General features: G+C 45.8%; 2 protein-coding genes across 4 annotated transcripts in view; both read right to left on the bottom strand.

The window, feature by feature from the left end:
* Positions 1-9,924, bottom strand: part of CYFIP2 (cytoplasmic FMR1 interacting protein 2) — a 45,905-nt gene extending 35,981 nt beyond the window's left edge. For 2 of the 3 annotated variants that reach the window (XM_042881517.1, XM_042881519.1), the window contains exons 1-4: positions 5,351-5,438; positions 4,552-4,698; positions 2,237-2,326; positions 2,082-2,159 (exon numbers count right to left, since the gene is read on the bottom strand). In XM_042881517.1, coding sequence (XP_042737451.1) covers positions 2,082-2,159; positions 2,237-2,326; positions 4,552-4,668 — 285 coding nt within the window. In that variant the 5' untranslated portion in view covers positions 4,669-4,698; positions 5,351-5,438. Of the gene's footprint in view, positions 1-2,081; positions 2,160-2,236; positions 2,327-4,551; positions 4,699-5,350; positions 5,439-9,803 lie in introns of those variants that run through there. The other variant, XM_042881518.1, reaches the window with a different exon arrangement.
* A 1,961-nt stretch (positions 9,925-11,885) lies between these two features.
* Positions 11,886-26,773, bottom strand: part of ITK (IL2 inducible T cell kinase) — a 29,593-nt gene continuing 14,705 nt past the window's right edge. The window contains exons 4-17 of the mRNA XM_042881549.1: positions 25,597-25,725; positions 24,967-25,007; positions 24,152-24,303; positions 23,532-23,597; positions 23,293-23,347; positions 21,191-21,270; positions 20,408-20,544; positions 19,618-19,692; positions 18,980-19,151; positions 18,043-18,259; positions 17,288-17,352; positions 17,087-17,205; positions 14,879-15,036; positions 11,886-14,339 (exon numbers count right to left, since the gene is read on the bottom strand). Coding sequence (XP_042737483.1) covers positions 14,268-14,339; positions 14,879-15,036; positions 17,087-17,205; positions 17,288-17,352; positions 18,043-18,259; positions 18,980-19,151; positions 19,618-19,692; positions 20,408-20,544; positions 21,191-21,270; positions 23,293-23,347; positions 23,532-23,597; positions 24,152-24,303; positions 24,967-25,007; positions 25,597-25,725 — 1,538 coding nt within the window. The 3' untranslated portion in view covers positions 11,886-14,267. The remainder of the gene's footprint in view (positions 14,340-14,878; positions 15,037-17,086; positions 17,206-17,287; positions 17,353-18,042; positions 18,260-18,979; positions 19,152-19,617; positions 19,693-20,407; positions 20,545-21,190; positions 21,271-23,292; positions 23,348-23,531; positions 23,598-24,151; positions 24,304-24,966; positions 25,008-25,596; positions 25,726-26,773) is intronic.

The raw sequence follows: 26,773 nt of genomic DNA, 5'->3' as shown, positions 1-26,773 counted from the left end.
AAATACAGAGTCTGGATTACCCACACGATGTGGGAATGTTTCATCATGGATTTATTGAAGATTTTGTGTTGCAAAGTCCCTTGTACACACAAGGCACCATGCCGTGGCTCTGCTCTAGTTCTGCTGGGATAATTTTTGTTCTGTTGAAGAACCATTAAAAATCCCTGGGCTTGGATGTGGCTAGCAGCAATGAAGTGAGTTCACCTATATCAGTCCTAGGAAGCCACATTTAAGGAAAGATGTATCCAGTTGTCACCCACCTCATTTCTAAATGATGACGTGGAGTCATCACCAAACTTTCAGGAAAATCCCTGGCTGCCCTACAAAATGCATTTCACTGCTGTTATTCTTTGTCAGGGAATGGATTCCAAAGGCCTTCCTAGGGTGTATTTTGTTTATAGTTGTTGCTGACACAAAGTTGTGATGGAGCTCACAGCTCTGGTACAAATTTAGCAGCCCAGCAGTCGATCTACAGTGCGTGAGGGGGACAAATCAGCAAGCTTTACATGTGGGCAGCTGCCAGAGTCACTACAAAACAGCCCTCAGCCTCTGTTCAGCAAAGAAGGACTGGGGAGAGCAGCCACCCCACAGGTTTCATGCCCTGTCAGGTGGTATGAAAATCACAGGAGCAGTAGGGATGGGAGGACACTAAACTCCAAAACGGAAGATGATCCATAGTACTCAAACCCTGCCCAAGTTCACAACTCATATCTTGTCTTGCCAACAACTCAGCCATGGCCTGCCTTCTGCTAGCATGACCAGCAAAGGCAAGAGCAGCACAGCAGCAAATATAAATGGGAGATAAACAAAAATCTAATCAGCATCAGCAGTCTCCCCATGGCTGGGTCTCATCAGACCATCAGCAGAATATAACCCGCGGGAACTGAGATTTGACCTTTCCTGGGGAATTGCTAACACAGGCAATGCCAGCCATGCAGAAATATTTTTTCCAAGCTCCATGGAAGCCCTGCAAACCCTTTAATCAGTAGGGTTAATGCAAGTGTGCTACATCTGCCTGCAGTGTTGTCAGCCTGCATTTCTGAAGTGATGAAGTGAGCTCTCACGTGGCAGAAGACAAGCTTTGTGTTGGAATCTGAATCACAGCTCAGTGGGCCATGTGGGCAATCTTACTCATGCTTGTAGGTGTTTGAAGGATGGAACCAACAAAATTCAGGTTGGAGAAGGACTGAAAAACATTTGAAACAGAACTTGCAGTAGAAGGGGAGAATGATTAAGCCTGGGATGTTCAGGTACATCAACAGCAAAATAGGACATTTGGTTGTGTCCTGACAAGGAAGCAGATATTCACTCCAGAAATGCTTCCGATATAGCAAAGAGCTCCTTCACGCACCCTCACACAACATCAATCCTTCTGGGGTTCCCCTTGGAATAGAAAGGGCCCCCACATCCAGGTACCAGTTGGTGACGTGGAAACCTGCCCCAGTTGCCCACTGCTTCATGCAAGGCAGGGACAGCCCAGGTCTGCCATGTCTCAAGAGCACCTGCTGCTCTCACGTGGTGCTGGCCATATTGCTTCTTTATGCAATCACAGAATCATTAAGGTTTGAAAAGACCACTATGATCGTCTAGTCCAACTGTCAGTGCATCACCACCATGCACACTAAGCATGTGCCACATCTCCATTTTTGGACACCTCCAGGGACAGTGACTCCACTACCTCCCTGCCTTTGCCTGACACTGAGTGTGTCCTTCACCCCTGCTGGCCCTGCAGGGGTAAAGTGACCTCAAGCATGACTTCTGAGAGAGCAGAGGAAAGGCTCCTGAAACTAGAAAATATATATATAGCTGAGAGGTACTGTTAAGAGATGTCAGGGATGGAGCTGCTGTATCTTCTATACATGACGGTGCAGAGCAGAGTCCTTTCCTAGGGCAGCAGTAGGGTGTGCTTCTTCTGGAGTGGCTACTTGCTGCAGGGATTAGTGGTTGAGACTTTGATGGGGAGAGGAAGGCAATTTGAAGAGTCTACGGTTTCTGTTTTCAACCATTCTACCCCCTTCAGTCTTTGCTTTTTTTTGGCCTCCACCCCAAACTGACCACATTGAAGATAAAACCATACGTACCTGGGGAATGGCTCTTGAGCAGCTCCTCCACGTGTACAGCATCACGGCATACTCATGGCCTTCTTCCAGCATTTCATTCTGAAACACAGAGAGGTGTTGTTGGGGCAAGGCACACGCTGTGGTGTGGCATTGCTGGGCAGTGCCTGGGAACTCACCATGCTGGAGTGCACTGTTGCCTGCTCGATGTACCTGGCGATTCCAGTCACAAAGGCATTTCTGTCTTCAAAGTTTGTGTCAAAATTAGCCTATGGGTGAAATGGAGATGAGGATTAAAATATGCACAAGCTAGATGTTTGCTCACCTGATGCCATGCACTGTCAAGTTGTTTTAGAAGTATAGGCAAGAAAACTCCCAGCAGGCACAGGAAGAAGCAGGAGGGCTCTTGGGACATAGGGGTCAACCCATAATGAATTGGAGGTGCTGGAAATCACTGCATCTCTAGGGATAAACTATACACATATATAGACATATACAGTTTGCAGTGTATCTGAATCCCACATGTTCATTAGAGGAAACCCTGCAGATGATGGATGTGAAGATGTGGCCATTGAGACTGACAAAGCCTTCTAAAATCAAGCCAATCCAGTGGTGATCAGTTACACACAACTGCAGCCACACCAGTGAGCAAACCTGTAGCAAGTATACGAAAGACTTCAGTCTTCTAACTCAGAGAAAGTTGCAACCTCATTAATTTCCATTTGTGTCCTGGATGCTAGGGGAAGACCACATCCTGTCAGCAGGAATTGCAAAGGATAAACATAGAAATAGCAGGGAAAGAGATGTCTGGGAAACATAAATGTGAAAGTCAGCACTCAGCGCTTAGTGCTAGTGCTGCTCTCGCAAGCTGATGCTTTGGGAGAAACAGCTGTGAAACCTGAGCTACTGCTTTGCATGTAGACGTGGCAGTAAGAAAGTGCAAAGCAAGGCAGGAGGTGAAAGCATAGCTCCTCTGCCTCATTCACATGCTTTGGGCTTGGGCAATTTCCTCTGCGAAGGCACACTGATGCTATCTCCTGCAAGGCAGAGCACACACAGGTCCCAAGTGCACAGAGCGATGTCATCAGCAGCGCACTGACTGTGTTCACCTCAATAACTGACTTCCTGAGCAGCTGAGCTGGGAGCACAGAGCTGTGGCCTTAGAGCTGCTTTTCTTCATGCCTCTATGACCCTAATGTGATTAACGTAACAGCAAACCTCAGGCTGCAAGTGCATTTTTGAGTAGCAGGGAGAGTGCTAACCCCAAAGCAGGTATGATGAGGAACCAGGCTTGGCCAATTCCGTGAATACCTCCAGATCCAGTTTTGTCATGGTTTCAATGAGGTTTACACGCCCAGCGGAGGGCACACGCTTATGGCCATGAAGCACAAGTGAAGCTGTGCCATTGGTCAGGACCCTGAGCCTCTCATGAGCCACAGGCCAGCAAAGACTAAAAATTAATTTGTGAAGATAGATGTTAAAATGTTACTAAGATTTTCCAGAGAGAGCTGAAACTTGAACAGCCCAGAAATGCCTTTGGGTCTGATAACCCCAAGGGATACCAATGCTAGTGAACAAGCCCGCAGTCTGACCTGCTGAAAGAGATACTGTAACTCCAGCACCATGCACACGCAGCACAGCAATCACCGTAAGGTTGCATTTATGCATGACCACAGTAAGGCGTGCAGACAGGAGTGGCAGGATGGAGAAAGTAACCCAGTGTTATATTTAATCCTGGGAGTGTGCTATAGGACAGGGTGTGGTGGGCAAGCAGTCGTGGCATCCCGCTGTGGGTCCAAAAGCAGTGCTTTGAGCCTTCTCTTGGGCCCATGCCAGACTTGGGCAGGACAGCTGCAGATGAATCCGTGGTCACTTGAGGCAGAGCAGTGGTTATCACAGAATTGTAGACTCGTTTGATGTGGAAGGGACCCTTAAAGGCCACCTGGTCCAACTCCTCTGCAATGAACAGGGACACCCGCAGCTCCATCAGGTGCTCATAGTACCTACACCCTGACCATGGGTATCTCCAGGGAGGGGGAACCCCCATCTCTCTGGTCAACTTGTGCCAGTGCCTCACCACCCTGCTGCCTGCCCTCCCTGCAGCTCCAGCTGCATGCACAGCATGGGACAGACAAATTCAGGCTGAACTCTGATTCTGACCTACTTAGACACATGCACTTAGCATTTAAAGGAAGTGCAGAAATACACACATAATAAAACACTGCTGAGAACCTCCTGTTGTTATCACGAATCTCAATCTCTGGCTTCTTATCCATTCGTACACTCTGGTCCTCATTTTTAACTTCCCTATGACTTGCCCAGTGTTAAGAACCCTTTTCCCAATCTCTGACAGCAAAGCTGTGGCTCGATCTGTTCTGAACATTTCCTCTAACACTCTGACTGGAAGCACTTTCTCCTCCTTCTCCCAGTACCACGTGCCCCTGTGCTGTGCAGAACAGCCTCTGTGCCCTGTGGGTCTGGAAGCTGTGGGTACCTGGTACATAATGGAGGAAGGAGGTGGCTCGATGCATGGCTGCTGGTCCGGCAGCGGCAGCTCCTCCAGCAGGTCCACATTGGACAGGGCATCCTCCAGCGTGACGTGGGTCGTCATGGTGCCAGCTGTTCAGTTTCCACACTAGATCTAAAGAAAAAAAGAGAGTGACAAAAAGCAGCCAGAAAACTGAGTGGGAGAGCACCAAAGGACTAAACTGGAACCAGGCCTGCCTTGCAATGCAGGGGACACAATCCTAGTTTATCTTGTTTTCCTTTTCTTGTGTATTTAACCTATATCTCTGTGTCATCTCCCTTTCCACAATTCAATAACAGAGCAGGAATGCAGAATCAGAGGAACACAGCCACCCACCCAACTCCTTCTGTGCTCAGCTCTGTGCAGAACAGCTGGGTGCTGCGGTGCAGCCTGAGCAGCCTGAAGTGAAAGCGTGAGATGCAAAGCGGTGCTTTCAAAAATGTCTCTCGAAGCAGTGCAATGAGAAAAGCATGAGCAGAGCTGACACTCACATGGTGCCCTCCCTACATGAGGAGGCACTGGAAACTGTAAACAACAAAGCAATTTTTGCAGGTGAACTGGAAAGGATCAGGTTCTGGACGGCTTAGGCAGTGAAAAAAAAGAGGTGGTTAAAAAAAGTATTTATTTGCTTTTACAGTGCAGTGCGTCCCCTGGTCAGGCCCTGCTTGCCCTGGAGCTGCCACCAGCTGTGTTGTGAGATGGTGCCAGCTGCATACAATACAAAAAACAAAGGGAAATGTTTCTGAAAGAGCTCACTGCTGCTTACCTCTGTGCTCAGCCAAGTCAGCAGGAAACACAGGCCAAAAAAGAGTCCCTGATCTCTTTTGCTCTTCACCTTTGCAGTGAATGCCTCACCATGGACAGACCCTGCTGTCCTTCAGGCTGAGCACTTGTATAACCACAACCACAGGGCTCCTCTAGTTAATGCCTAATCCCTGTGCAATGGCTGTGCTGACCTGGAGTGTGTCTCCTAGAAAAAACTCAGTTGCACTTAAACATTTGAAAGGAGAGAAATGGCTTTAAATGTTGACGTGTCGCTGGATTAGCAGATCATTCCCCTTTCAAAAACTGTGTGTTTTTTTTTTTTCAGTTGGACCCAATTAGTTTCAAATGTGAACTGAATTTATCACTTTAATCTGCAAGACAGTAGAGCTCTGTTAGCAAAGTTTTCATGAGGATACTCCCGGGTTTCAATAGGAACACCCTACAACCTTTGAATTAGCTCAGGCAAGTGGGCTGAGCTCTTCAATGCCTTGTTACAGAGCACATCTCCCAGTCCTTTAATCATCTCTTTGGCTTTTCTCTAAGCTTGATCCCATTTTCCAATTTTGCAGCTTTTTTGGTGAGGTGCAGACAGCATAGCAGGACACGGTGCTCCAGCACTGTCTGCACAAACACCAGTCACAAAAGCAGCACAGTGTACCTTCTCATGCACCGCCACATCAGCTCCTTTGGTCACAACAGCAGTCCTACAGGCACTCCTGCTCAGCTGATTATCTGCCTCAATTCCCTTAGGTCCATTTTTTTTGCTGTTTGTTTTTTTAATTGAGTCACTGCTTCCCAGACTATAAGTTTGTTTTTCATTTCCAGCACTGGGAACATGGAAGGACAATGGCTTTGGGTTGTCCATAGATACACACACGCGTACACACTCAGTAAGAAATGCGGCCCAAAGGGATGGATGCATGCAGACCTGAGTGGCTTCATGCTGGGTGAGGGCAGGGATAAGCTGTGCCTCTCATTGCTGCTGCCTGCAGCAGGAGCTCTGAGAGCACAGAGGGGTCTGGAAAAACCCGTGTCATCTCCACAAATGCCTCCCCAAGGCAGTGGGAAGTTTTTCGGGTTGTAGCAGGAGATCTGGTTCCCAACTCAGCATCTCAGACCCAAGTGCAGAGTACTGCACAAACCTGCAGGAAGACAACGGCCCTGCACTCAAACGCAGGAAGGGAGGAGGCAGCAGTGTGGAAATAATGAACAGAAAAGGAAGCATCGAGCAAAGCAAGCAAACAGCCATGAGCACAGCCTGCCCCGTGCTTAGCTGTGCAAGAAAGAGGATCCAGGTGACAAAACTGCACAAATGTTCTGGTTTTAACAGATGAATCTTCATTGTAACATCCCCGTGAACCCAATTTCAATTGTATGCTTTCTTCAGCAGAACGGCAGAGCCAAAGCAGATGAAGGGGCACGGTGCGGGTTGTGAGCGGTGCCTGCGGTGTATCGGCAGCGCTTCCTGTGCCAGCGCACATCGCTGCTCGGGGTGGAGCACAGCGTGCCCCACACAGGGCTTTTTTGCTGCCCCATGCCCGTGTGCAGACGGGTGAGGCTTTCCTCCTCGCACAGGAAACATATCCTGCCTGCGTGAAGCCAGGCTGCTAGAAGCTGCCTCTCTAAAGTATTTTGTTCTGTATATCCAGCCACTGGAGCTCCGCCAGCCCATGCATTTTTGGTGGAACTGCGCCCTGCAGGAGCCAGCCCCATCCTAGGGAAACCCTGGGGCCATGAGGCTGATACTACTAACGCTAATGAGCACTCTGCTGCCCACACTCTGCCTGTCCTCTGCAGAAAACTTCCTCCTCCTACTGCCACGGTGATGTTCAGTGCTCCCCAGCCCATGTGCCAAAGGACTGCAGCCCCAGGTCCCCCACCCCAAAGCTGAAATGCAGGTAAATCTGTTAGGAGAACAGAGGGCTGGATTTAACAGTCTGGAGGAAGGCTTCAGGAAGGAGCAACCATGGACATCCCAGATGGCTGAGTTTGTCATTGCAGCCCAGTCCTACCTTTCCTATCTGTGCAATATCATCATCTTCACAGCAAGAGGAACAAAGGAGACTTCACTATCAAGGCAGCTTGGGGGAACAAAGGAAGACTTTTGAAAGTGGGGCCATAATGAGTATGTTGCATTCATGTGCGCTTGGCTTCACAGCTGCACAGCTGAGAGCTGTGGGGAAGTGGAAGGGCTGCTTCAGGTGCTCAGCACTCCTGCTCCCACAGCAGACATTCACACTGGAGCTGCAGGAGCTGCCAATCACAGGAGAGGCAGCAACAATTGCTCTGTAGACTGCCAGTCATTTGAGATCCAAGCCCTGCAAGCCTGGGGTGAGTTGCTGCAAAATGACTGTTGCTGGAGAGGTGGTGACATGGAGGAAAAGGAGGAAAACACCTCCCAGAGGATCTGGTGCTGCTTCTGCTGTGTAACCTGGGAAAGCCACGTTAACTTATTGTGCCTTGTGATAAAAGTTTCACCTTTTACTCAAAAAAATCATTTAACTCATGGTCAGAAACCACCCTGGCCCAGCAAACACCCCAGCAGGCAAACATCCTGGATACATAGCACCACATTTCTGGTGCCCATGGCTTCATTGCAAGAGAAGGGTGTATACATGCTGCTGGACAGCAATGGATTTTGGTAAAGCAGAGTGGATTCCACAGTGCAAAAGGATTGTTATACTGTTGCCCCAGAAGAACAGGATTAACATCCCCTATGTTGTAGGATGCATATCATCAGCAGTCTCCTCACATACTGTAAGATTTACTTGGAATTGCAACCACCACAGTCAGGAGGTTCTTTGCATGAGCAAATCAACACAGCCAGGATGAGCAGAGCTGGGCTGCTGCCCTCCACAGCCACAGCCATTAATAACCCTGAAATTACCTATCCTGACAAAAAAAGGAAGCCAAACTGCACCCACTCCTGAAGCAGTCTGCATTTGCATTCTAAATTTGCTGCCATCCCACTAAGGCTGAGCTCCAGATATCTGAGCATCTCTGTCTGAGCAACATCGTTATTTTGGAATTTATTTCGTATAGAATAACTTCATTTATCTCTGGCCAAGGAAAAAGGCTGCTATAGGAAGCTGCATTTCCAATATAGCAGAGAAGTGTAAAGCAAGTTTGTGAGCAAGATCCTTTGCTGACAGTCAAAGCACTTATTGGGAGATAATATCATACAGAACAGTGTTGTTAGTAGTTGAATAATTAGAAATGTTCCAAAAGTGATCTTCCTCTTTACGTGCAAAGACAGTAATTGTTTGTTAATAAAATTATTGTGATATCACGATATTGAGCTTTGCTCAAGACCTGAGTAAGAAAATGGAAGGCTTTTCCATATTCCTCAGGCTTCACTAATAGCAATTAGCTGTACAGAGAAAAGGAGAAAGGAATTATCCTTTGTAGGGAACTGCCCTAGAATAACACGCAGTGACAGACACCAACACAGCAGGCAGTCTCTGCTGGCAGTGACCAACCCCTGGCAACAACTGCCACCGTGCAAAGCAAGGCTGTGGGGCAGGAGAGGTGCAGGGCAGGAGGGTTGCTGGGGTGCAGCCCATCTTAATTGCAGGAAATGGCTGTGATCTGAGGCCAAGGCCAGAACCCCCGCGGAAAGCGGCAGATGGCAAAGAGGCCAAGCTCTGCTGCTGGCAGCGTCCCTAACGGCACACAAACCGGCCCCTTCCCCAAATCAGACAACGGCAGGGTTCCAGCACGTGTCCCTTTTCCGCCCCAGTCCCCCCCCAAGCTCTGCAACCCACGGAGATTTCCTGCCGCGTTCCCTGCTCAACTAGGATGCGGGTGGCACTGGCACTGTGTTTCCAACAGCATCCTCCGCCGCGAAGTTCAATAGAAAGAGATGCATCTCGCTCGCAGGCGGCCCCGCGCACGGGAAGGGCCGCTTTGCTCATCATTTTGCCATCACCCCACACCCGGCGCTGACCCTCAGCCCGCACCTTCGGCCGCCTGCTCACCCCCCCAACCAACATCCCTCCGGCCCCATTGCTCCCGCGGAGCATCGCCGCCCCCCGGCTGCCATTGCCGCTCGCAGCGGGGCCTGCAGCGCCCGCCGGGCCCGGGGCTCGGCTTTATGCCCCTCCCTCGGTGCAAGGATGGAGATAGAAGGAGATCTGTGCTATTTTCCTATTTTTTGCTATTTTCCTATTTTTTGCTATTTTGCGATTCTCCCCTCCCTCCCATCCCCTCCTCCTCTTCCAGCTCCTCGCAATAAACGCTGCAGGTAGCCCTGAGCATTATGGGATACATTCTGCACATCGCGGCCCCACCGGGCCGCCCGCCCTGCCCCTACCCGGAGAGGCAGCACCTGCCCGGCGGGGGCACCCCTACCCCGCTGTTCCCCCCGGAGGATTACCGGGGAGCGCAGCCCCAGGCCGCGAAGGGCTGAGGCCGCGCAGCCCCCGCGCAGCAGCGCCCAGCCCCGTGCCGCTCACCTGGCGCTGGATTCGGGGCTCGGGGAGGCGATGCTCGGATGCTCCGCGCCGCCCGCACAAAGAGAAGGAAATGGCTGCAGCAAGTGCACTTCCGCGGCTCTCCGCCGGCCTCTCCGCGCGGCGGTGCTGGTGGTGGCGGCGGCGGGGGGAGAGCCCCGGCCCCCGCCGCGGGAAGGGCTGGAGCCGTGCGCTCCTCCTCCGGGGGATGCGTGGGGCCGCATCCCCGCCCCTCCGCCGGGGATGGCCCAGAGCGGGGCGCAGGAAGGCTACCGCATCCCCCCCGGGAGCCCCGGCGCTGGGGGAGTGCGGTGGGGGCCCCAGACGGGCAGAGCCCGGCCGGGATTCGTCGTTCGCGCTGCTGCGGGGCTTCGGGTTGCAGCCTCTCCGCTCCTCCTGGAGCTGTACCGCCGTTACGTTTTACCTACCGTGTTCTTGACAGCCTGCTGTGTAGCGTGCTTGTGAAACCTGAGCTGGAAGGGACCTAAAGCAGGAGGCAATCAGTGCCTTGGCTTGCAGCTCCGAGCCTTGTCTGAGTCAGCTCTGCATCCGAAAGATCTTCCTTTCGGCGTTTTGGGCATATGGCATTTCTTCACTGACAAGTTTCCTGTCCTTCTGCTCATGCTGCTTTCTAAAGCTCTTCGGATCCAGCGTGAAATCCAAACTGGATCTCTTACAGCCTCCAGAGCAGCAGCTCCCCGTGGTCATTGATGCAAGCCCTTCGCGGGGCTTTGGTCATTTCAGGCAGTGCTCCCAGCTCCTGCTGCTGCCTCTAGAAAGACACTGATGGGTACCCAAGGACCACTGACGGTCTTAAAATATAAGTATATAATGTCTAGATAAATTTCCTTAGCTCCCTTGGCAGTGTGCCTTTCCTGAGCACCATTCTCTGCTCACAGTGGGCTGCCACTTGCCCCTTGGATCACAGCCCTCCTGGGGCTGAGTTTGCTCTGGACTCAGGCTCTCCATGTTGGCTGACTCTGCAGGGGAGTCTGGACACCAGGTCTACCCTATAGCTCTGCTGCTGTCAGCTGAATGGATACAGTGGGCTGAAGGTACTGGGATCCACAAGCTGCAGAAGGAGAAAGACAGTCTGAGGAACAGTCTTTGTGTTAATAGACAGACCCACACCTAGAAAATTCTGTTAATAGCATCTCTGGGAGCAAACCCTTCTCCTTCCCCTGTGTTGCACTTTTCTCTCACTTGTAACTCAAATATTTCGTAGCCATCGTTCCCCTTTCTACTATTTATTGTTGTCAGAAAAATTCAGTAAGTGAGCATTATTATTGCAGGTCCAAGAGATCTAACATCTAATGTTGCTCCGAGACTGGGAGAAACAAAGTCAGTCCAACAAAACCATGGCAGTAAAAATTGTTGTTGTTTCTTTTTTTAATATTGTTTAACCTTGCTTCCATTATCAGCCAGGTTCAGGCTGATGGGAATTCCACAAGTGTTGTGATACTATATTAATTTTCTACTCCGTGCTTTCTTAGATCATTGAATAATGAATGAGCTTCCTTGCATTCATCTTGTAGGTCACTGCTGGATGGAAGCACTGGCAGTGAGGGGCAGGCCCCACAGCACTGCAGGTATCTACATGGTGTATAGATTTACCGCCGTGCATTTGTCACATTATGGCACTGTCCTTTTCAGATTCTTGAAGTCTCTCATAAATACTAGTGGGGAAATACCTTTGGGAGAACTTGGATATTATTAACCCTGTTTTAGAAGGACCCGAAGAAGTTAAAGCCATAACACCTGACATTTAGACTTGGAAATCTGTGTGTCCATATGGTAAACTACCCAATATGCTGAGATTATGGATACTTCCTAACCCCATGAACCCAGCATGTCAAGTAACCCCAGAACACAGCCAGAGCTCTGGGGAATGGAGATATTTCAGAAAGCCAGCTTGCTTCTTGGTGGGAAGGATGAAAAAGGGCAGGCTGTTCAATTATAAAAGCACACGAGTGGTTTTTGCATTGATGCTAATGTATAGTGAAAACCACAGATGGGACAAAGTAATTCTATTGTCTGTAAAAATACATATTGTGTACATAGAAATACAGCTAATGAAGACCAAACATATGACAATGATATTTTGTGCAGTGCACCCGAGCTAATAAATATTACATGTATCTCATCAAACATAAATATAATCTCAGAAATATTTCCTAAAAGAGCAATAGTGCTGCTACCCAATAGCAGCTTCTTCAGTCTCATCAGATCCCTGGTTGCTCCCAAAGAGCCAGAAGCTTGGCTTTGTGAGCACGCAGATAGCCCTGCCCCAGGCTGAGTGCCTCTGCTCAGGGAAAAGCCATTCCAGGGTGCCCTGCAGTGGTTCGGATCGTGTGAGTGGAGCAGGGGAGAAATGGGGTTACAGCCAGCTGGCCTCGCACTTAGCTGTAAGCGTGCCGTTCAACACGTGTCGGGCTGCTGGAAACTTCACTGCCCAAATGCCAAATTTAGCACCGCGGGGACGTGACAACAGGCTAACTTGGACTGAAAGGATGAGAGCGAGAAACTTAGCTTAACTTCACCATAGGCAAAAATTTAAAGATGTTTTATAGATGCTCATTTTCCACATATTGGTTCAGACTGCTAAGAGATTTCTGTGGAAGTCCTGGCTTGAAGGTGGCACTCTGACCTCATGCTTTGGATTGACATCTTCTGGTCCGTATGTTAGGATTCACCTTGCTTGGGAGAGTCACTCTGGATGGTATTAGTAGGAGCAAAACACAGTAAATAATGTGGAAATAAAGCAAAGTTGGAAGATCTATATGGCAGGAACTATGTCTTGCCTGTACATATAAGCCTGAAAGGATTCTGACTCCTAAAGTGACTCTAGAACCATGGATCTGAAAAACACCACAAATTCAACCTCCTTCTATGAAGAAATAGTTTGACACAGGATATGTGAGATCATGGGATTACAGTATTTCCTTGTTCCATTTTTGTTGGCAAACATCTTTGAACTTGACTTCTGTAACAACAGAAGGAATTGCTGCTAGAAATTTCAACCTCAAAGTTTCTGTAAACTGCTGTCACATAACGTTTACCCATGTCCTAGCTTGCCCAAACACAGAAACATCAAAAACACATCTCACATACATGCACATATCATCTGTGAGTCCCTTTTGCTTCTCTAGTTCTTGTTAATGCTTAGCAGAAAGTCCTGATCCCATGTACAAATGCTGCAGGACACTAACACCCACATTTCTGGTTCGGAGGTCAGTCATGTCAAATTAGTGTCTGTCCTGCAGTGGAGATGTGGATGTTAACTGAAGTACCAACAGATGGATATTGCTCATACCTTCTTCTGCTCCCACCACATGGATCTCCTGGAGCATCAAGGCAGTCTGTTTGCATAAGACTTTCTTTCTTTGATCACTCCCTAGAAGATTCACCAGTTTGTTTGCAGAAGAGATGGAAGAGTCTTTTCTTGTGATGATTCAGTTACTCTTTGAAGTAAAACTTCTCATTAGCACTAGTGCACTGATCACACACTCTGCATGTTTCCTCCTCATGGCACACTCTTTTGGGAATAGGTGTCTCTGCCTCTCCCTGACATGGGATCCTCTCTGCTCCTGGACTGGAGGCACACAATGCTCTGCCCTGCCATGTCCTCCATGCTCAGATAGAGGAAGTTGGTGGAGGTTATTTATTTGTCTTCTGGTTTAGAAAGATTGAAGAAAAAAATCAACAGAAACTTTCAGATTTGAGTTTTTGCCCCCCAGAACATCTAGATGTGCATCAGAGTCCCATTTTCCCACTCACTGTAGAAATTTGAGAGAATATCAAGACTTTATAACACATTGCTTTCCTCTTCTGCACTTACAAACTGCAGATACCTCTTCATCTTTTAGGGTATCAGAATCCTGTTTCCGTTAAGCCACAGTTTCAGAGGAAGTCATATAAAGGGAGAACAAAACCACCTTAAAATGTCAGCATCAGAAATGCAGTCACTAAATCCAGGCTGTTCCTTTGTACCCCAGGCTTATTCCTGTTCAGAGCTTTCAGGTCCAGCCCACTCTGAATTAGAGAGCCATGGAAGTCTAAGTGTTCCTCCTTAGTCAAAGATAGGTTTTTTTTTCCCAGGGGAGACATTCATTTGGGAATTTGCAGACATGGAACATCAATGCCAGATCTCCTCGTTCTGAGGCTGCATCTTCATGAGAATTACACTTGCTGTGTTACATGTTGCAGGAATTTCTGCTTATTTGCTGGTTCTGCTTGTAAGATGCAAACAACATTCTTGGCCAAGCCAAACCTCATGTCTGCCTGTGTTCTGGAAGACCTGGGAATATCTCGTCTGTCTGGAAGTACGGGCCTCTGCCCTCTGCTTCTCCTCAGGCATACAGTAAGTTTCTGTGGTGGAAGGATTCACATTAATGCTCTGTGTGGGGAGAATCCAGCTGTCTGCCCTATCAGGACTTTCTTAGCTTCATGTAGCATCCAGTGCCATGATTACAGATCAAACTCAGAGATTTCACTCAGCTGATAAAGCAGAAGAGAAAAGGACGGGCGGTCTTCTTTCCTCTGAGTGAAATGGAGAGAGAGAGAATATTAATGTCAGTTTGGGAGGTATGGTGAGTTTAGTAAGGAGAACCTTGTGAAAAAAGCGAGTTTTAACAAAAACAAAATCCGTTCTTATAGAGAAAATGCCAACAGAAGAATGATGCTCCTTCTGCACTCTGATTCTTCTCTACTAACAGGGAATTTTCCCCAGAGGATGCTAAGTACTTTGTAATGGGCAGGCTGTCATTTTTACCATCCACGTTAAAGCTGAGCACCACTGATTCGTAGCTTTCTTAGGAAGCAAAATGCTGAATTAACTTGAATTAGGTGCACTGTATAGACTGTTCAGTGATGTCAATGCATTCTATAGAAACAGCAGCTTAAATAAAAGGCAAAGACCATAAGGTTTAATTCATCTTGCTAACACAGATAATAGCTACAAAGTGCCTCATCTCCAGCACTGTATCTTGTATTAGCATGCGAGGTGTAAACTCTCTCCTAAACGCCAAAGAAGAGAGAGCTCTTTTTGGGAAGCAGTGCTTGCCCAGTCAAATACTAACCATGCTCCAGCAGTGGCTCATCACCTCATAAATAGACTTGGAGGCCAACTTGGGCTTGTAGAGCCGAAACCCTGCATTGATTTCTTCCACCACTTCTCCATTGGTGCGATTCTCATAGGGCATTTTGCCTTCGCTGAAGACCTCCCACATCAGCACTCCTAAAGCAAACAAATGGGAACAATTACAAAAACACAAATAACATGCTCAGCAGGCCCACACCCTCCTTCCACCCGCTCATCTGCGCAGCTCAGTGTTGGTGTCTGTTACTTGAAAAAGCATTTTTGCTTAGATTTGAAGCATACCTCAAAAAAATCAGGGCCTAACACAGCTGTACAGTGCAATCATGGTGGAATTCAAAGGACTGCAGCACACATTTTCTCTTTTCCTAAACACTCATATAACTTCCTATGATTACTGTTCAGAGCAGTGCAGAAACTTATGCTTATCCAGTGCAGTAGATGATATGCAAAGACAAAACCACTGTGGACACTGGCCAGAGTTGGCCATCATATCAGAAAAGGTCTGCAGATAAAGTGAATACAAGTTCTGGTTTTATTACTAGGTTTGCTTTCTTTGGTCATCCGGTGTTAAACTGTGTTCACAATGTAAAGAAAGGAGAGACAGACTGATCTGACATGGAGTTGCATAACACTGCAGTCAGCTTTGCTAAAGAATTCTTGCTTTCTAGCTTCTAATTCTTCAAAGAGGGAGGTGCAGTGAGATTGCAGTCCCTTGCCATTGATATTGGCTCTGATGAACACCCAGCAGTTGTACTGCCCCACAGTGCGCAGATTCCCAGCAGTAGGAATTTCTCCCACCCATTTTGTTTTCTTGGGTACAGCAGGACTTCAGGCCTGGCAGAAGGGATGAATGCATGGCAGAAAGCGGAGCAGAATGCTTCTCACAGTCATGAGACCATGACACGACAGAGGAATCCTCTTATGCAAACCCCACTGGAGGGGCAGATAGTGAGTCTGACAGATGTACTGCATTGGTGCCTGCAGATTTCATGGAGGGCTGACTGATGCACACACAGCTCACAGCTATTTCACTCAGCCCTGACACTGTTGTGAGCCAACTCCACTCAGCTTGGCTGGGCTATAAAATGGAGTATACTTTTTGGAGGCATTTAGCTCTTACAGGGGCCCTAAATGTGAAATGCCACTCAGGCAGTTCCTGATTTGTGAAGCAGATGAGCAGTCTTAGCGAGGTATCATCTCGTCCCATGTCACTGCCACTTTGCTGCGAGGTGTCAGATCTGGATGTGCTGGCAGTGTTACACCTTGTTGTTATGAGGGAAGTGCTGACAGCCTCCTCCATGTGCCGGGGACATGAAGAGGACACAGAAGAGGGATAGTGCTTTGGAGGCATCTCTGGGTTGGGTTCTCAAAGGAGCTCCCACCACGCTGCTCATAACCCACCCCAGGGATGCATCACTTCACCCAGCATCAACCACACAGCTTCTAGGAAGGGCAGAGGGGAGCAGAGAGCTCACAAGTACAGACTAGCCAAGGGTGCAATCCTACATTATTTACTGAGAGGCACAGAGTTGAGTGGCACCCCGTTGACTGTGTGCTGTGCTCCGCACACTGTACCGATTCATTCTGCACTGCCACTATTTGTGTTAGCTGGAGGTGGGCCAGGCACATCAGTTGGCCAGATCAACAGGCCAGGGAATAGCCTTTGTTATCTGCAGTGCCAGTGGCTGTGGGGAAAAAAACATACAGCAGCTTTCTTATCTATGAGGATCCAGAAAGGAGATTGAAGAACAGATGCAAATCATAAAACAATGCATTGGGGAGTGGGAAATTAGATGAGAAAAGGTCAGCACTGAAATAATATTTTCAAATCAACAAAAAGCAAACAGAGTCAGCAAAAACAAACTCTGAGAGGCAGAGGTTTAGAATGAAGCTTCAGTGCTTTGGACTGGTGATCAGAGAGATGAAATGCCTAAATGTCTGTATTTCCTTTTTCTTAGAAACCTTCTGACTCTTCTACATTTTCTTGGTTATTTATTCAGTTGCATCATAAGATAGAGATTGTTCCTTGGTACTGTATCACACTGTACAGGTACAATACATTATATTGGCATATCTATTATATTGGCATATATCTGAGCTGATATTTCTTCTCTTTTTTTTTTTTTTCTTTTGTTTTGTTTTGTTTTGTTTTGTTTTGTTTTGTTTCATTCTGATGAAGGTTTCTTACCAAATGACCAAACATCTGATTTGGTGCTGTAGTTACTGTAGGAGAAAACCTCTGGGGCAGACCATTTAACTGGAAACTTGGTCCCCGTGGAGCTGGTATACTGATCATCAAGAACAATCCTGGAAAAGGAAAAGAAGGGAGCATTCTGAGCAACCCCAGTACCTCACCACAGCCTCATGTCTGCATCCCCTATGGCATTACCTTGACATCCCAAAGTCAGACACTTTGACCACATGAGATTCCCCCACCAGGCAGTTCCTAGCAGCCTACAAAAACAGAAAAGGTAGAAGGTCAGTCCTGAAAGACTATCACTGCCACTTTATTGCTTTTATCCTGTTTTACACAGTGCTCCAAAATAGGAGAATCAGAGTGATATCCTACTGTACAAAGAAAGCAAGAACTTTCAGTCCTAATGTTTTCTGTGCATTTTACAGCCAGTGTGCTTCTCTTGCCAGCAAAGCCTTCAGCCATTAGTCTGATGCATACCTTTGCTGCCCAGAAAGAGCAGAGAAAGACTGAAATATCCACAGCTGCCTACAGTCCTGTAGTAATATGGCAGCAGTGCACAAGGCAGCTTACTGACCACTGCAATTAAAACTATTTTATCAGCAATGCATGTTGTTTATGCCTATGTAAGAACAGGTCTTTTTGGTATCTTTGCTGTTTTGGACATGAAAAGTGGTGAGATTCTGTGAGCTGTGGGAAGTAAAATAGTCCACTGAAACAAAGAGATGAAATTTATGTTCTTGCTTCTTCTCTCCCAGACACAACAAAGGGAAACGGATTTATCAGTGTTCCAGAGGATGCTTTTTCTTTCTAAAGCTTTAGTGCTGCTTCTGCAAAAAGAGGAGATATTGTTCCTCTGCCAGTGGGTAGGCAGGAGGAGTGTGAAAGCTGAAATTAATGAAGAGAGAAAGTCCAGTTGGAGTGGGGAAATCTGTATGGAGGCAACGTACCAGGTCTCTGTGGATGACAGAATTTTGTTCCAGATAAGCCATTCCTTCGCACACATCTAGGCACATTCCCAGGAGGGTTTCCTTTGAAAAACTGCCCCGCTGGCTCCTGAGGTAGTCAGACAAGCAGCCATGCTCCATGAACTCGAACACCAGGCATATGGGAGTGTTCTCAAAGCACACTCCATAAAGCTGAACTAGTTTGGGGTGAGACAGCTTCCTGGGGGACAAGAAGAGGAGGTGGAGAAAGAGGTTGAAGTCTGCTCAGTCCTTTCTGCCCTTACAGAAATTATGCTTACAGAAAATGACCAGTTTTTTCACCCTGTTTCACCTGTTGCATTGTTCTTTCTGCAAAGACCAACTATGAACACAGAAAAGAGAAAATATGCAGATGAGGCCTAACTTCAAGGTGCTTAGCATTGAGTATATCTCATTTCAGTGGTAATCAAAAGACATTCCTGCATTCCAAATCATCCAATCAAACAACAAAAAAAATTGTTTCTTCCTACTTTGAAGAGAGAGAGATGTAAAAAAATGCAAACAAAGGCAATGATATCAGATACAAGTATTGTCAGCTGTACAAACAAAAACAAACAAAAAAGCAGGCAAGCTTTTAAAATAAAACTTCCCTCAAATTTTGAGATGTCTTAATCTAATTATTTCTGACACTTGTCTCTCCAAAATGCTCTAGGAATGAACCCTGCCTTCTAGAGAAGAAGAAATCTAGAAAACAGTTCTGGATATTGACAGACTTACAACCATAGGAATTCACCTACACTTTGAACTGTGTTCCCTTATAACCCCCAGAGCTCACAGGTCTCTCTATACTGTTTAGCTAGATAGCAAATAATGCAAAATTCATATTCCTGAACATTATCACAACACTTTGTCTCAGCCTACTGAGTACAGGGTCTGATTTTTGTGTGAATCTACTGCTTACATCAAGACCTTAGCCTCCTCGATGAAATCCTCTTCAGACATCGCTCCTTCACGAATGGTCTTTATGGCAACTTTTGTCTTCTCCAGCCAGTAGCCAAGGTAAACCACCCCAAACTGACCACTGCCTATTTCCTGCACACTGGTGAGCTCAGAGGGATTAATAACCAATTTTCCTGTTGATTGTAAGAGAAAGAGTAAAAATCTATCAGAAAAACGTCAAAGAAAAAGCTTTTGTGGGTTAAATATTAAGACAGGACACTAAGTAAGAGTTTCTGACTCTGACTTAAATCATCTGTGTGACTTTTGGTGGCTCATTTACTACTCCATGCTGCAGTTCATGCACCAGAATAAGAATAACAGCATTCCCATTTTTTCCTCTATTTCTTTTGTCTATCCAGCTCTTCAGGGAGGATTGTCTCTAACACATGTACATATTACTATGCACAACATGTTTCCCAGTTCTCTTGATGCTTCTGACAATTACAACAGTGTTTGGAATGGTGCAATGTAAAGATCTGAAGAAAACTATTATACTGATGGTCACATGAGAATTCTTCATTCTCCATGGATATATTCATGTTCACCCAGATAACCAAGGAGGTGTGTGATTCCCACATGGTGAAGAGAGTAACTCCATACCATAGCTCAGCCCTGCGGTGATTGGGGCCTTTTTCTTCCAAGAAGACACTGCGTACCGCAAACGAGTAACAAGACCTGAATAACAGAAGGAAAGATGGGTTCCAGTTATTGTCACCGTTATGGGAAGTGTGGCTGTTCTTCTCCCCAGAAGTGAGTCAGGATACTTGCAGCGCATTTACTGTACTGAGTTCTCAGCTCCACTTGAGGGCAGCTGAATCTCTATTCAGTGTGATTTCCTGCCTGCCAAGGAAGCCAATTCTGATCAGTTTCAGCTTATTTGTCATTCTTGCTCTGTCAGCAAGTGCGAGTCTATATTAACTGATGAAATTCCAAATTATACATTTATATTTTTGAAGCCCACGATTTCCCTTGGTACTCCGAGCTGTAGTCTTTGATGACTCCCATGTTTGGCTGTGGATGTTGGCCATGCCCCTGACTTTGTGTCGAATCAAGGCCCAGGGATATGCCACCTCCAGGGCAAGAAGGCACTGCAGTTTATCTCAAGCAAGTAGCCCGTCTAGCAGTTGCTGACACACTCCCATGGACTCCTGAGAATGAAAGGGCTCTCTATTGTTTGTCTGTATGACATCTGCATTAGTCATACTCAGAAGGATCACCAGAATGAAGAAGTTGGAAGCTTAGCCAAGATGGTCATTTTACAGACATTCTAGTGCCAGGGTAACATTTCAGTGTAAGGATGGAGGGATTGAGAGCCTTCCTTCCTTGAGAACAGTCACCTGGCTACATGGTGAAACAGCAACTTGCCTAGCTGGTGTCAGCATTCACTTACCTCCTGCATTGTGCTGGTGGTAGTTGATGAGTTCAGGGATGCAGTCAAAGATGTGTTTTTCTGCCAAATAGTATCTCTTGGGAAAGTCAGTTGTCTCATTGATGTGGTAATGTTTTATTACAGGGTTGTTATCCGTACTGAAAAAGATGAAGTTTTCTTTGAGAAAAACTAGGTTACAGCAAAAAGATAGGAATTTGGGGTATAGGTGGAAGAGAAGAGAGCAAAGAAATGGGACAGCCTTCCTTACAGTGAATGGGTGAGGAGAGAGGAGCGAGCTGCAATTGCTAGTGAAAACTGTACTTCTATGTTTTCCCTCTCACTGGTAGATAGTCTCAACTCTAGAAAGGCTGAGGTTTCGCAATAAGAACAGGTTGAGTACTATGTTACTCTGCCTCTTTATGAAACAAAACTTTCTGCCCCATGACAGAAACTCTTTCACTGGTCCTGTGTTGTCCACTTTGGATGAGTGCAGCACATAGCCTGTGTTGATCCTACGGGCACTTCAGCTGGGGAGGAAATTTCAACAAAATTACAAGCCTGGCGATGTCTTAGGGACTATATATAGGCACTTATTTAGATGCAGGGTGAAGTGGAGCCTTTAATATGCTTTGCTTTGCGAATGGCAGCTGACTCTTCTGCCTTTTTTGGAAGCATTTTTCTGTATCGTTTTAATGAGCCTTCTGCTCTATCTTCATGATGCCAAAACAACTACAGAGATTACTCTCTCATAGAAGCCATTTCATTGATGTAATTGATGTGAAAAGCTGCTGAGCTCAGCTGTACCTCAGTGCTTTGGTGAAAACAGAGACTGTGTACATGCCAGGCTGCCTCGAATCTCTCACCATGAAGGCACCTTCTCTACCCTGTAACAAGATCAGAGGAGAGAGAACTGGTTAGAGACATCACAGAAAAAGAAGCAGGCCAGGGGCAAAGCTCTGCTCATTTCAGCCCCGTCTTCTGCTCATGAGGATTTGCTAAAAATGTTGGAAAAAATGGAGCTCTCAGCCACTCCATGCTCTTCCTTGGTGTATGCCCAGGGACTGCAGGTACACCCAGCTGATCTCTCTTGGGTACCATGTATTTTTAGCTTGATTTCCTGAGGAAATGGGACTTATGCAATCATGTTGAATATGTGTGGGTGTAGGCACACATGAATGCACGTCTCTGTTCCTCTAAGCTTCTCCTCTAGAAATTTTGATTGCTTTCAACCTTATCTGAGAGAACACTGGTGATCTTAATTTCAGACAAGTTCAACAAAAATGGGCAGCTGAGTGGAAAGGCAAACCCCGCTGAGTGCCCTCCACAGAGAGCAGTTACAGGATGAAGGTGCTACTTATTCAACACCAAAGAATCCCTATGAGAGCATATGAGAGATAATTTACCAATGTACCAGAAATAGAAAAAGCTTGGACAAGATCCTCTATGCAGGTACACCAGCCAACCAATGTCTAAATATAATTGCTTAGGAAAGCAGGCTACCTCCACTCAGGCATTCACAGAACAATTTCCCTTTCTAATTTTTCACTGTAATTGTTTTCTACTCATCTGAACGCTAAAATGTTCCATAGGCCTGCAGGGTCAAACACTAATGAATCAGATAGCAGGGGAGAAGATTTAACGTAACAGTTTGGATGCAATGTGCTGTGCTGACTCTACATTGATAATAGAAACCATAATTTTTTTATGTTTGAAGATAAAGATACTTTTATATCTGACACTTCAAATGCTTGATTATTTTTGCTTTGCTTTACCTGATGGAGTCCCTCCACTTATATGTGCCCAATCTTCTTTTCTACATTTAAAAAAAAAACAACAGACTTCCTTCGTTTCAACACTGCTAATATTGACAGCAAACATGCAGCAACCTGTGACTGTCTTTTGTCTGACAAAGCTGGAAGGAGCTTTATCAGCTTTACCAGACAAATCCCATCTGCGGCACGTGGTGTAAGGCTAAGCCCCAAGTGCAGCCTGTCTCAGCCTCCTGCTGGCACAGGTAGAGGAGAGTTGGGGGTAGCATCCTGCTGAGCTGCTTTCAGAACCATTCTTCCCTCTCACATGGGAGCAAGGCTGGCTGGAGACCACTCATGTGCTTGGCTGCGTGTTTGGAAGGAGCTGTAAGGGATGGAAAATTCTGAAGCAGAAATGTCTGCAGCCAAACAGGGGTAGCAGCCACAGAAAAGCTGTGATGGAAGGACCAGAAGGAAAAATAAGTTCACTCAATCCTGCATGGTTAGTAGGAGTTCATAGGAGATAAGAGATTATTTTAAACCGCATAAAAATAAGCTCCTATTTTCATAAAGACTGTCATTCAGCATTTTATTTGGTTCTCCTGTTAGTGTAAGAGCTGACACTGTAAAAACTAACATTGTGTTTGTGTGGAAAATTTGAACAAGTGTACTCTTTTTATTCGCATGACAATCTTCACTGGAAAACTCTGTCTCTACTGAAAGATTAGAGACGCACGCACATAACACACAGCTAAGCATAACACCAACCCATACTTTTGGCTTTCACCCAAAATACCACAGCACAAGATTAGTTCGATTTTCAGAGAACTACTGGCATTCGCAGGCCTCCAGCAGAGTCATGATGAGCTACAATCTGAGTTTTCAGCCAACTCTGTTCTGAAAAGGCATTTTCCATCATCTCACTGCCCTGGATGAGGGTGGCACAGCTCACTGCCTGCCCCTGGCTGCTGTGGTGTCAGGGGCTGCTGGTGCCTGGATCCCTACCAGCCCCGTGCCATGCATGGCCCAGGGATAGCAGCACAGCAGGGACCTGGCACTCAGTTTGCCCTTGCACAAAGCAGCACTCATGGTCTGCTCCTCAGTTCTCATTTATTAATTATGATTGCCCATCTGACCTGAATGTAAACACCGGCTTACCTCATCCCTGAGGAGCATTTCTGCTTTGCTTCTGCTGATGTTCTTATTGTACCATCTGAAAACAGCAAAACACTGCGTGTCAGCATTTCTAGGCTGTTAAAGTTCCTGCTGAAAAGGCTCTGCACTGAGAGTCTCTAATACAAGCGACAGCATAGCGTGGGGTGGGGACCTTTGAGATTTGCAGCTTCTGTAACAAATCCAGCATTTAGAGGTACAACAAAAACACAGGCACAACTTACTCATATATTTGCAGGTTATCGGGTGATTTTTCCACCAGGTAGCTACTTGGCACATAGCCTTCATGCCTGTGAAAATGTGACACAGCACGTGTGAGCTACAGACAGGATTTTCTCTGCACCCGTGGAAGTTAGCCCTGAGACATTTGTTGGCCAGATGTCTTGTTCTTTGCATGATAGAAATGCTGGGTTTTATGTATTTTGTAGGGTGCCTGGGTGTTGAAAACAACTATATCCTCCCCAGCCCAGATAAACAAGGAGAACTGAGGAGAAATAATGCACAGCCTCCATCACTGTTCATATTGAGGATCCTATAGTTTGATTTTTTTTGGTGTTAGTTATCCCCGCGGAGTGCATTCTAGTTTCCTTAAGTTTTTCCCCATAGGTTTGACAGCAAGTATCGGCCTGAGCTGAGGATTGCTGTTTAAAAAATCAACTTTGGGTCCTTTTTCTTCAGCTGCCTAGATACAAGCAGCTCCAAGGGAAGGATCCTTCCATCTCACTTTCTTCTATGTATCAGAAGATACTTCGCAAAAGTGGTACTAGAGGCCAGATAAATGCTAGTGGATGAGCAGACTGGACTTAGAAAGGATTTGTAAATTTGATGTTGAAAAGGGATTTACCCGTTCTTATCTTGAATCAGCCACCAATGTTCCTCAGAGCTGTCAATCACATGATATTCCTCATTGTACTGTAATGTCAGCTCCTGCGGGTTCTGGGCTTCATAGTCGTATATGGCCACGACTAAGGTTTCCTTTGTGTTTAGCAGTGATTTCTGCACCAATTAGGAAAAAGGCTCATCACATTCATGTTCATAAATGTCAATGGCATGCTCTCTGAAATGATATTCCCCTGACAACACTGGTGTGCTCTGTACTCAGTTCTTTTAGGCTTAAGGCAGAATTAACCCTGTCTGATCCGATTTTCACAGATGTTTCCTAAACTCCCATTAAAAGATACCAGTGATAAAATCTTCTTGCTCTTCTTAGATGGACCTAACAACATCACAGCTCCTCACTTCTTATTATGACTTTTTCCATCCACAAGTGGGTTTGGAAAACTGCTCATTCTGCTTCTCTTCACAGCAGCTTTTGCAGATATAAAAGCTTTTCTCATATCCACCCCCTTTTCCAGTTTCCCTTTCTACAGAATGAAAAAAAAAACACACCACCTTTGAAGCTTTCCTCACCATTGGAAAGCTACTTGTAACACAGCCATCTTTGAAGGACTTAATCTAGTGCAGTGGATTACTGCTGATTATTTATAACTTATGGGGAAAGAAAAAAAAAGAAAAGGGAAGAGAAAAGCCCAGGGAATATTATCATAGTTGATATTCTAGGTCACTGCTCCATGACGAACATTACTGAACTTATTTCCACCTCTGCTAGTTAAACATACAGGACACTAAGGACAGTGTTGCATGCCTTGCTGCACTCACCCAGTTATCTTCAGGAGTTGGAGGAAGAGGCTTCTTCGAGGCTGAAATGAAATCAAGAAAGCTAATTTGAATCAGAAATAGACAAACCCTACAGAAATAGAATAGCTAGCTTTGGTTGTTTAGAGTAAGATGTGCCAACAGCTGCACCTGCTAGCACGGGTTTGAAACTGATGTGCAGACTGCATAAGGAATCACAGAAATGCAAGGGGGAAAAAAGTCTTGAGTGTAAAATGTTTGACTTCCCTATCTGCCAGCACTTACATCACCATTGATACTACAGAGGAAATGTGGGAAGGACAAAATAGGACACGTGGGAAGGAGTGCAGATATCTTAAAAAGTTGTTGTTAAGGCTTGTTGAAAGACCACAGCTGATCAAGTTATTGGGTTTCAGTTTCACTCCTCAGACAGAACAAAGCATTCTACAGAGGAAAATATTAATTCAAAACAAAGAGTAACGTGTAGTAAAAAATAAGCCAAAACAAGGAATGTTCAAAGAAGACAGCAGCATGTCTCTTGATCAAAATGTAACATGGTATACTTTCATGTTCTGCACAAGATAGATTTAATCTTTTACTTTTTCTAGGAATAAATATTTTCAGGGTCAAGAGGCTCTTAAAGAAATCTCATACCAGTTTTGGTGGGGTCATACTCTATACAGCCAACTGCCATCTTCTCTGTCTGAGCACAGCATCGCCACTTGCCATCTATCCAGAAATCTGGATGATACTTTGAGACCAAACTGTTATTGTTCCTGGTTTCTGGAAAGTGTTACAGTAAGAGAAGAAAGGAGGAAAAAGTGGATTTGTTTTTATTGACATAATCTCCGCAAAATACATGGAACTGAACAGAAATAATCTGCACTAAAGAATCTTCTTATTTTTTCTCAAACCCATTATTCTATGTGAATATTATCAGCCTGATCCTTTTCTCTCTTCAAACTGTTAAACACCAAAACCACAGAAAGAAGGTTTCAAAAACAGAAAGAAAACCTGATACAACCAGGTACTGATGATTCTCATAGTGAACTGCATCTCTGCAGTATGTATGTACATAGGACACCAACTCTGCTCGGTGTTCAGAAGGAGCTGTACCAGTTGGGATTCACCAGCTCTAAATATGTTTGTATGTGTAGATGTCAGCTGTGAATCTCTGTGTGAGCAGTCAAAGGTCCTTTGGTTTGAAACTATTTGCCCTAATAATTTTCTTAAAAAGACAAAGAAAAAAAAACCAACACAAAACAAACAGACAAAACTATCCTGGCCTGTTTCTGTTTGATCAATTCAAATAAAATTGTTGTTGACCACTCAGATTGTCTCAACATGCTGAACTAGAAGAGATGGTAAACAAGGAACTCAGAACAGCTACAGCCTAGAAGGGGAATAACTGATTGTAAGACCAAGTGCATGAACTTAATAATAACTCAAACAGGCTTAAAGTTTTCAAAATGAACTAAACAGCAGCTCACGTTACAAAGCAGGAGAAAGCTATGAGGGAATCAGGGTGCAATTTTCATGTAACTAAAGAATCTGTTCCTTCTGCACGCAGCGGTTAGTTATTGTACCTTCACTTCAGAATCATTGTAATGAACCACAGAACAATTCAAGAGGTGAACAGGAAATGAAAGCTACCCACAAAAATGTTTCTTAATAATCATGATTCTCTAAGAAGGTTGTCATCTAAACAAAGTAGCTATTAATCAGTGTTGAGAAATCTACCCAGAAAATATTGTAACTTGGATTACATGTCCAAGTTTTTCAAAGCTTTTGAAAACACACCCACAACATTTGCAAATGTATTTGTTTCCAT

Source organism: Lagopus leucura, unplaced genomic scaffold (assembly GCF_019238085.1).
Source record: "Lagopus leucura isolate 7727_CA_CO unplaced genomic scaffold, USGS_WTPT01 Super-Scaffold_100030, whole genome shotgun sequence".
NCBI lineage: Eukaryota > Metazoa > Chordata > Aves > Galliformes > Phasianidae > Lagopus > Lagopus leucura.
Note: the sequence above shows the minus strand (reverse complement) of the source record. Positions and strands in the feature narration are given on the sequence as shown.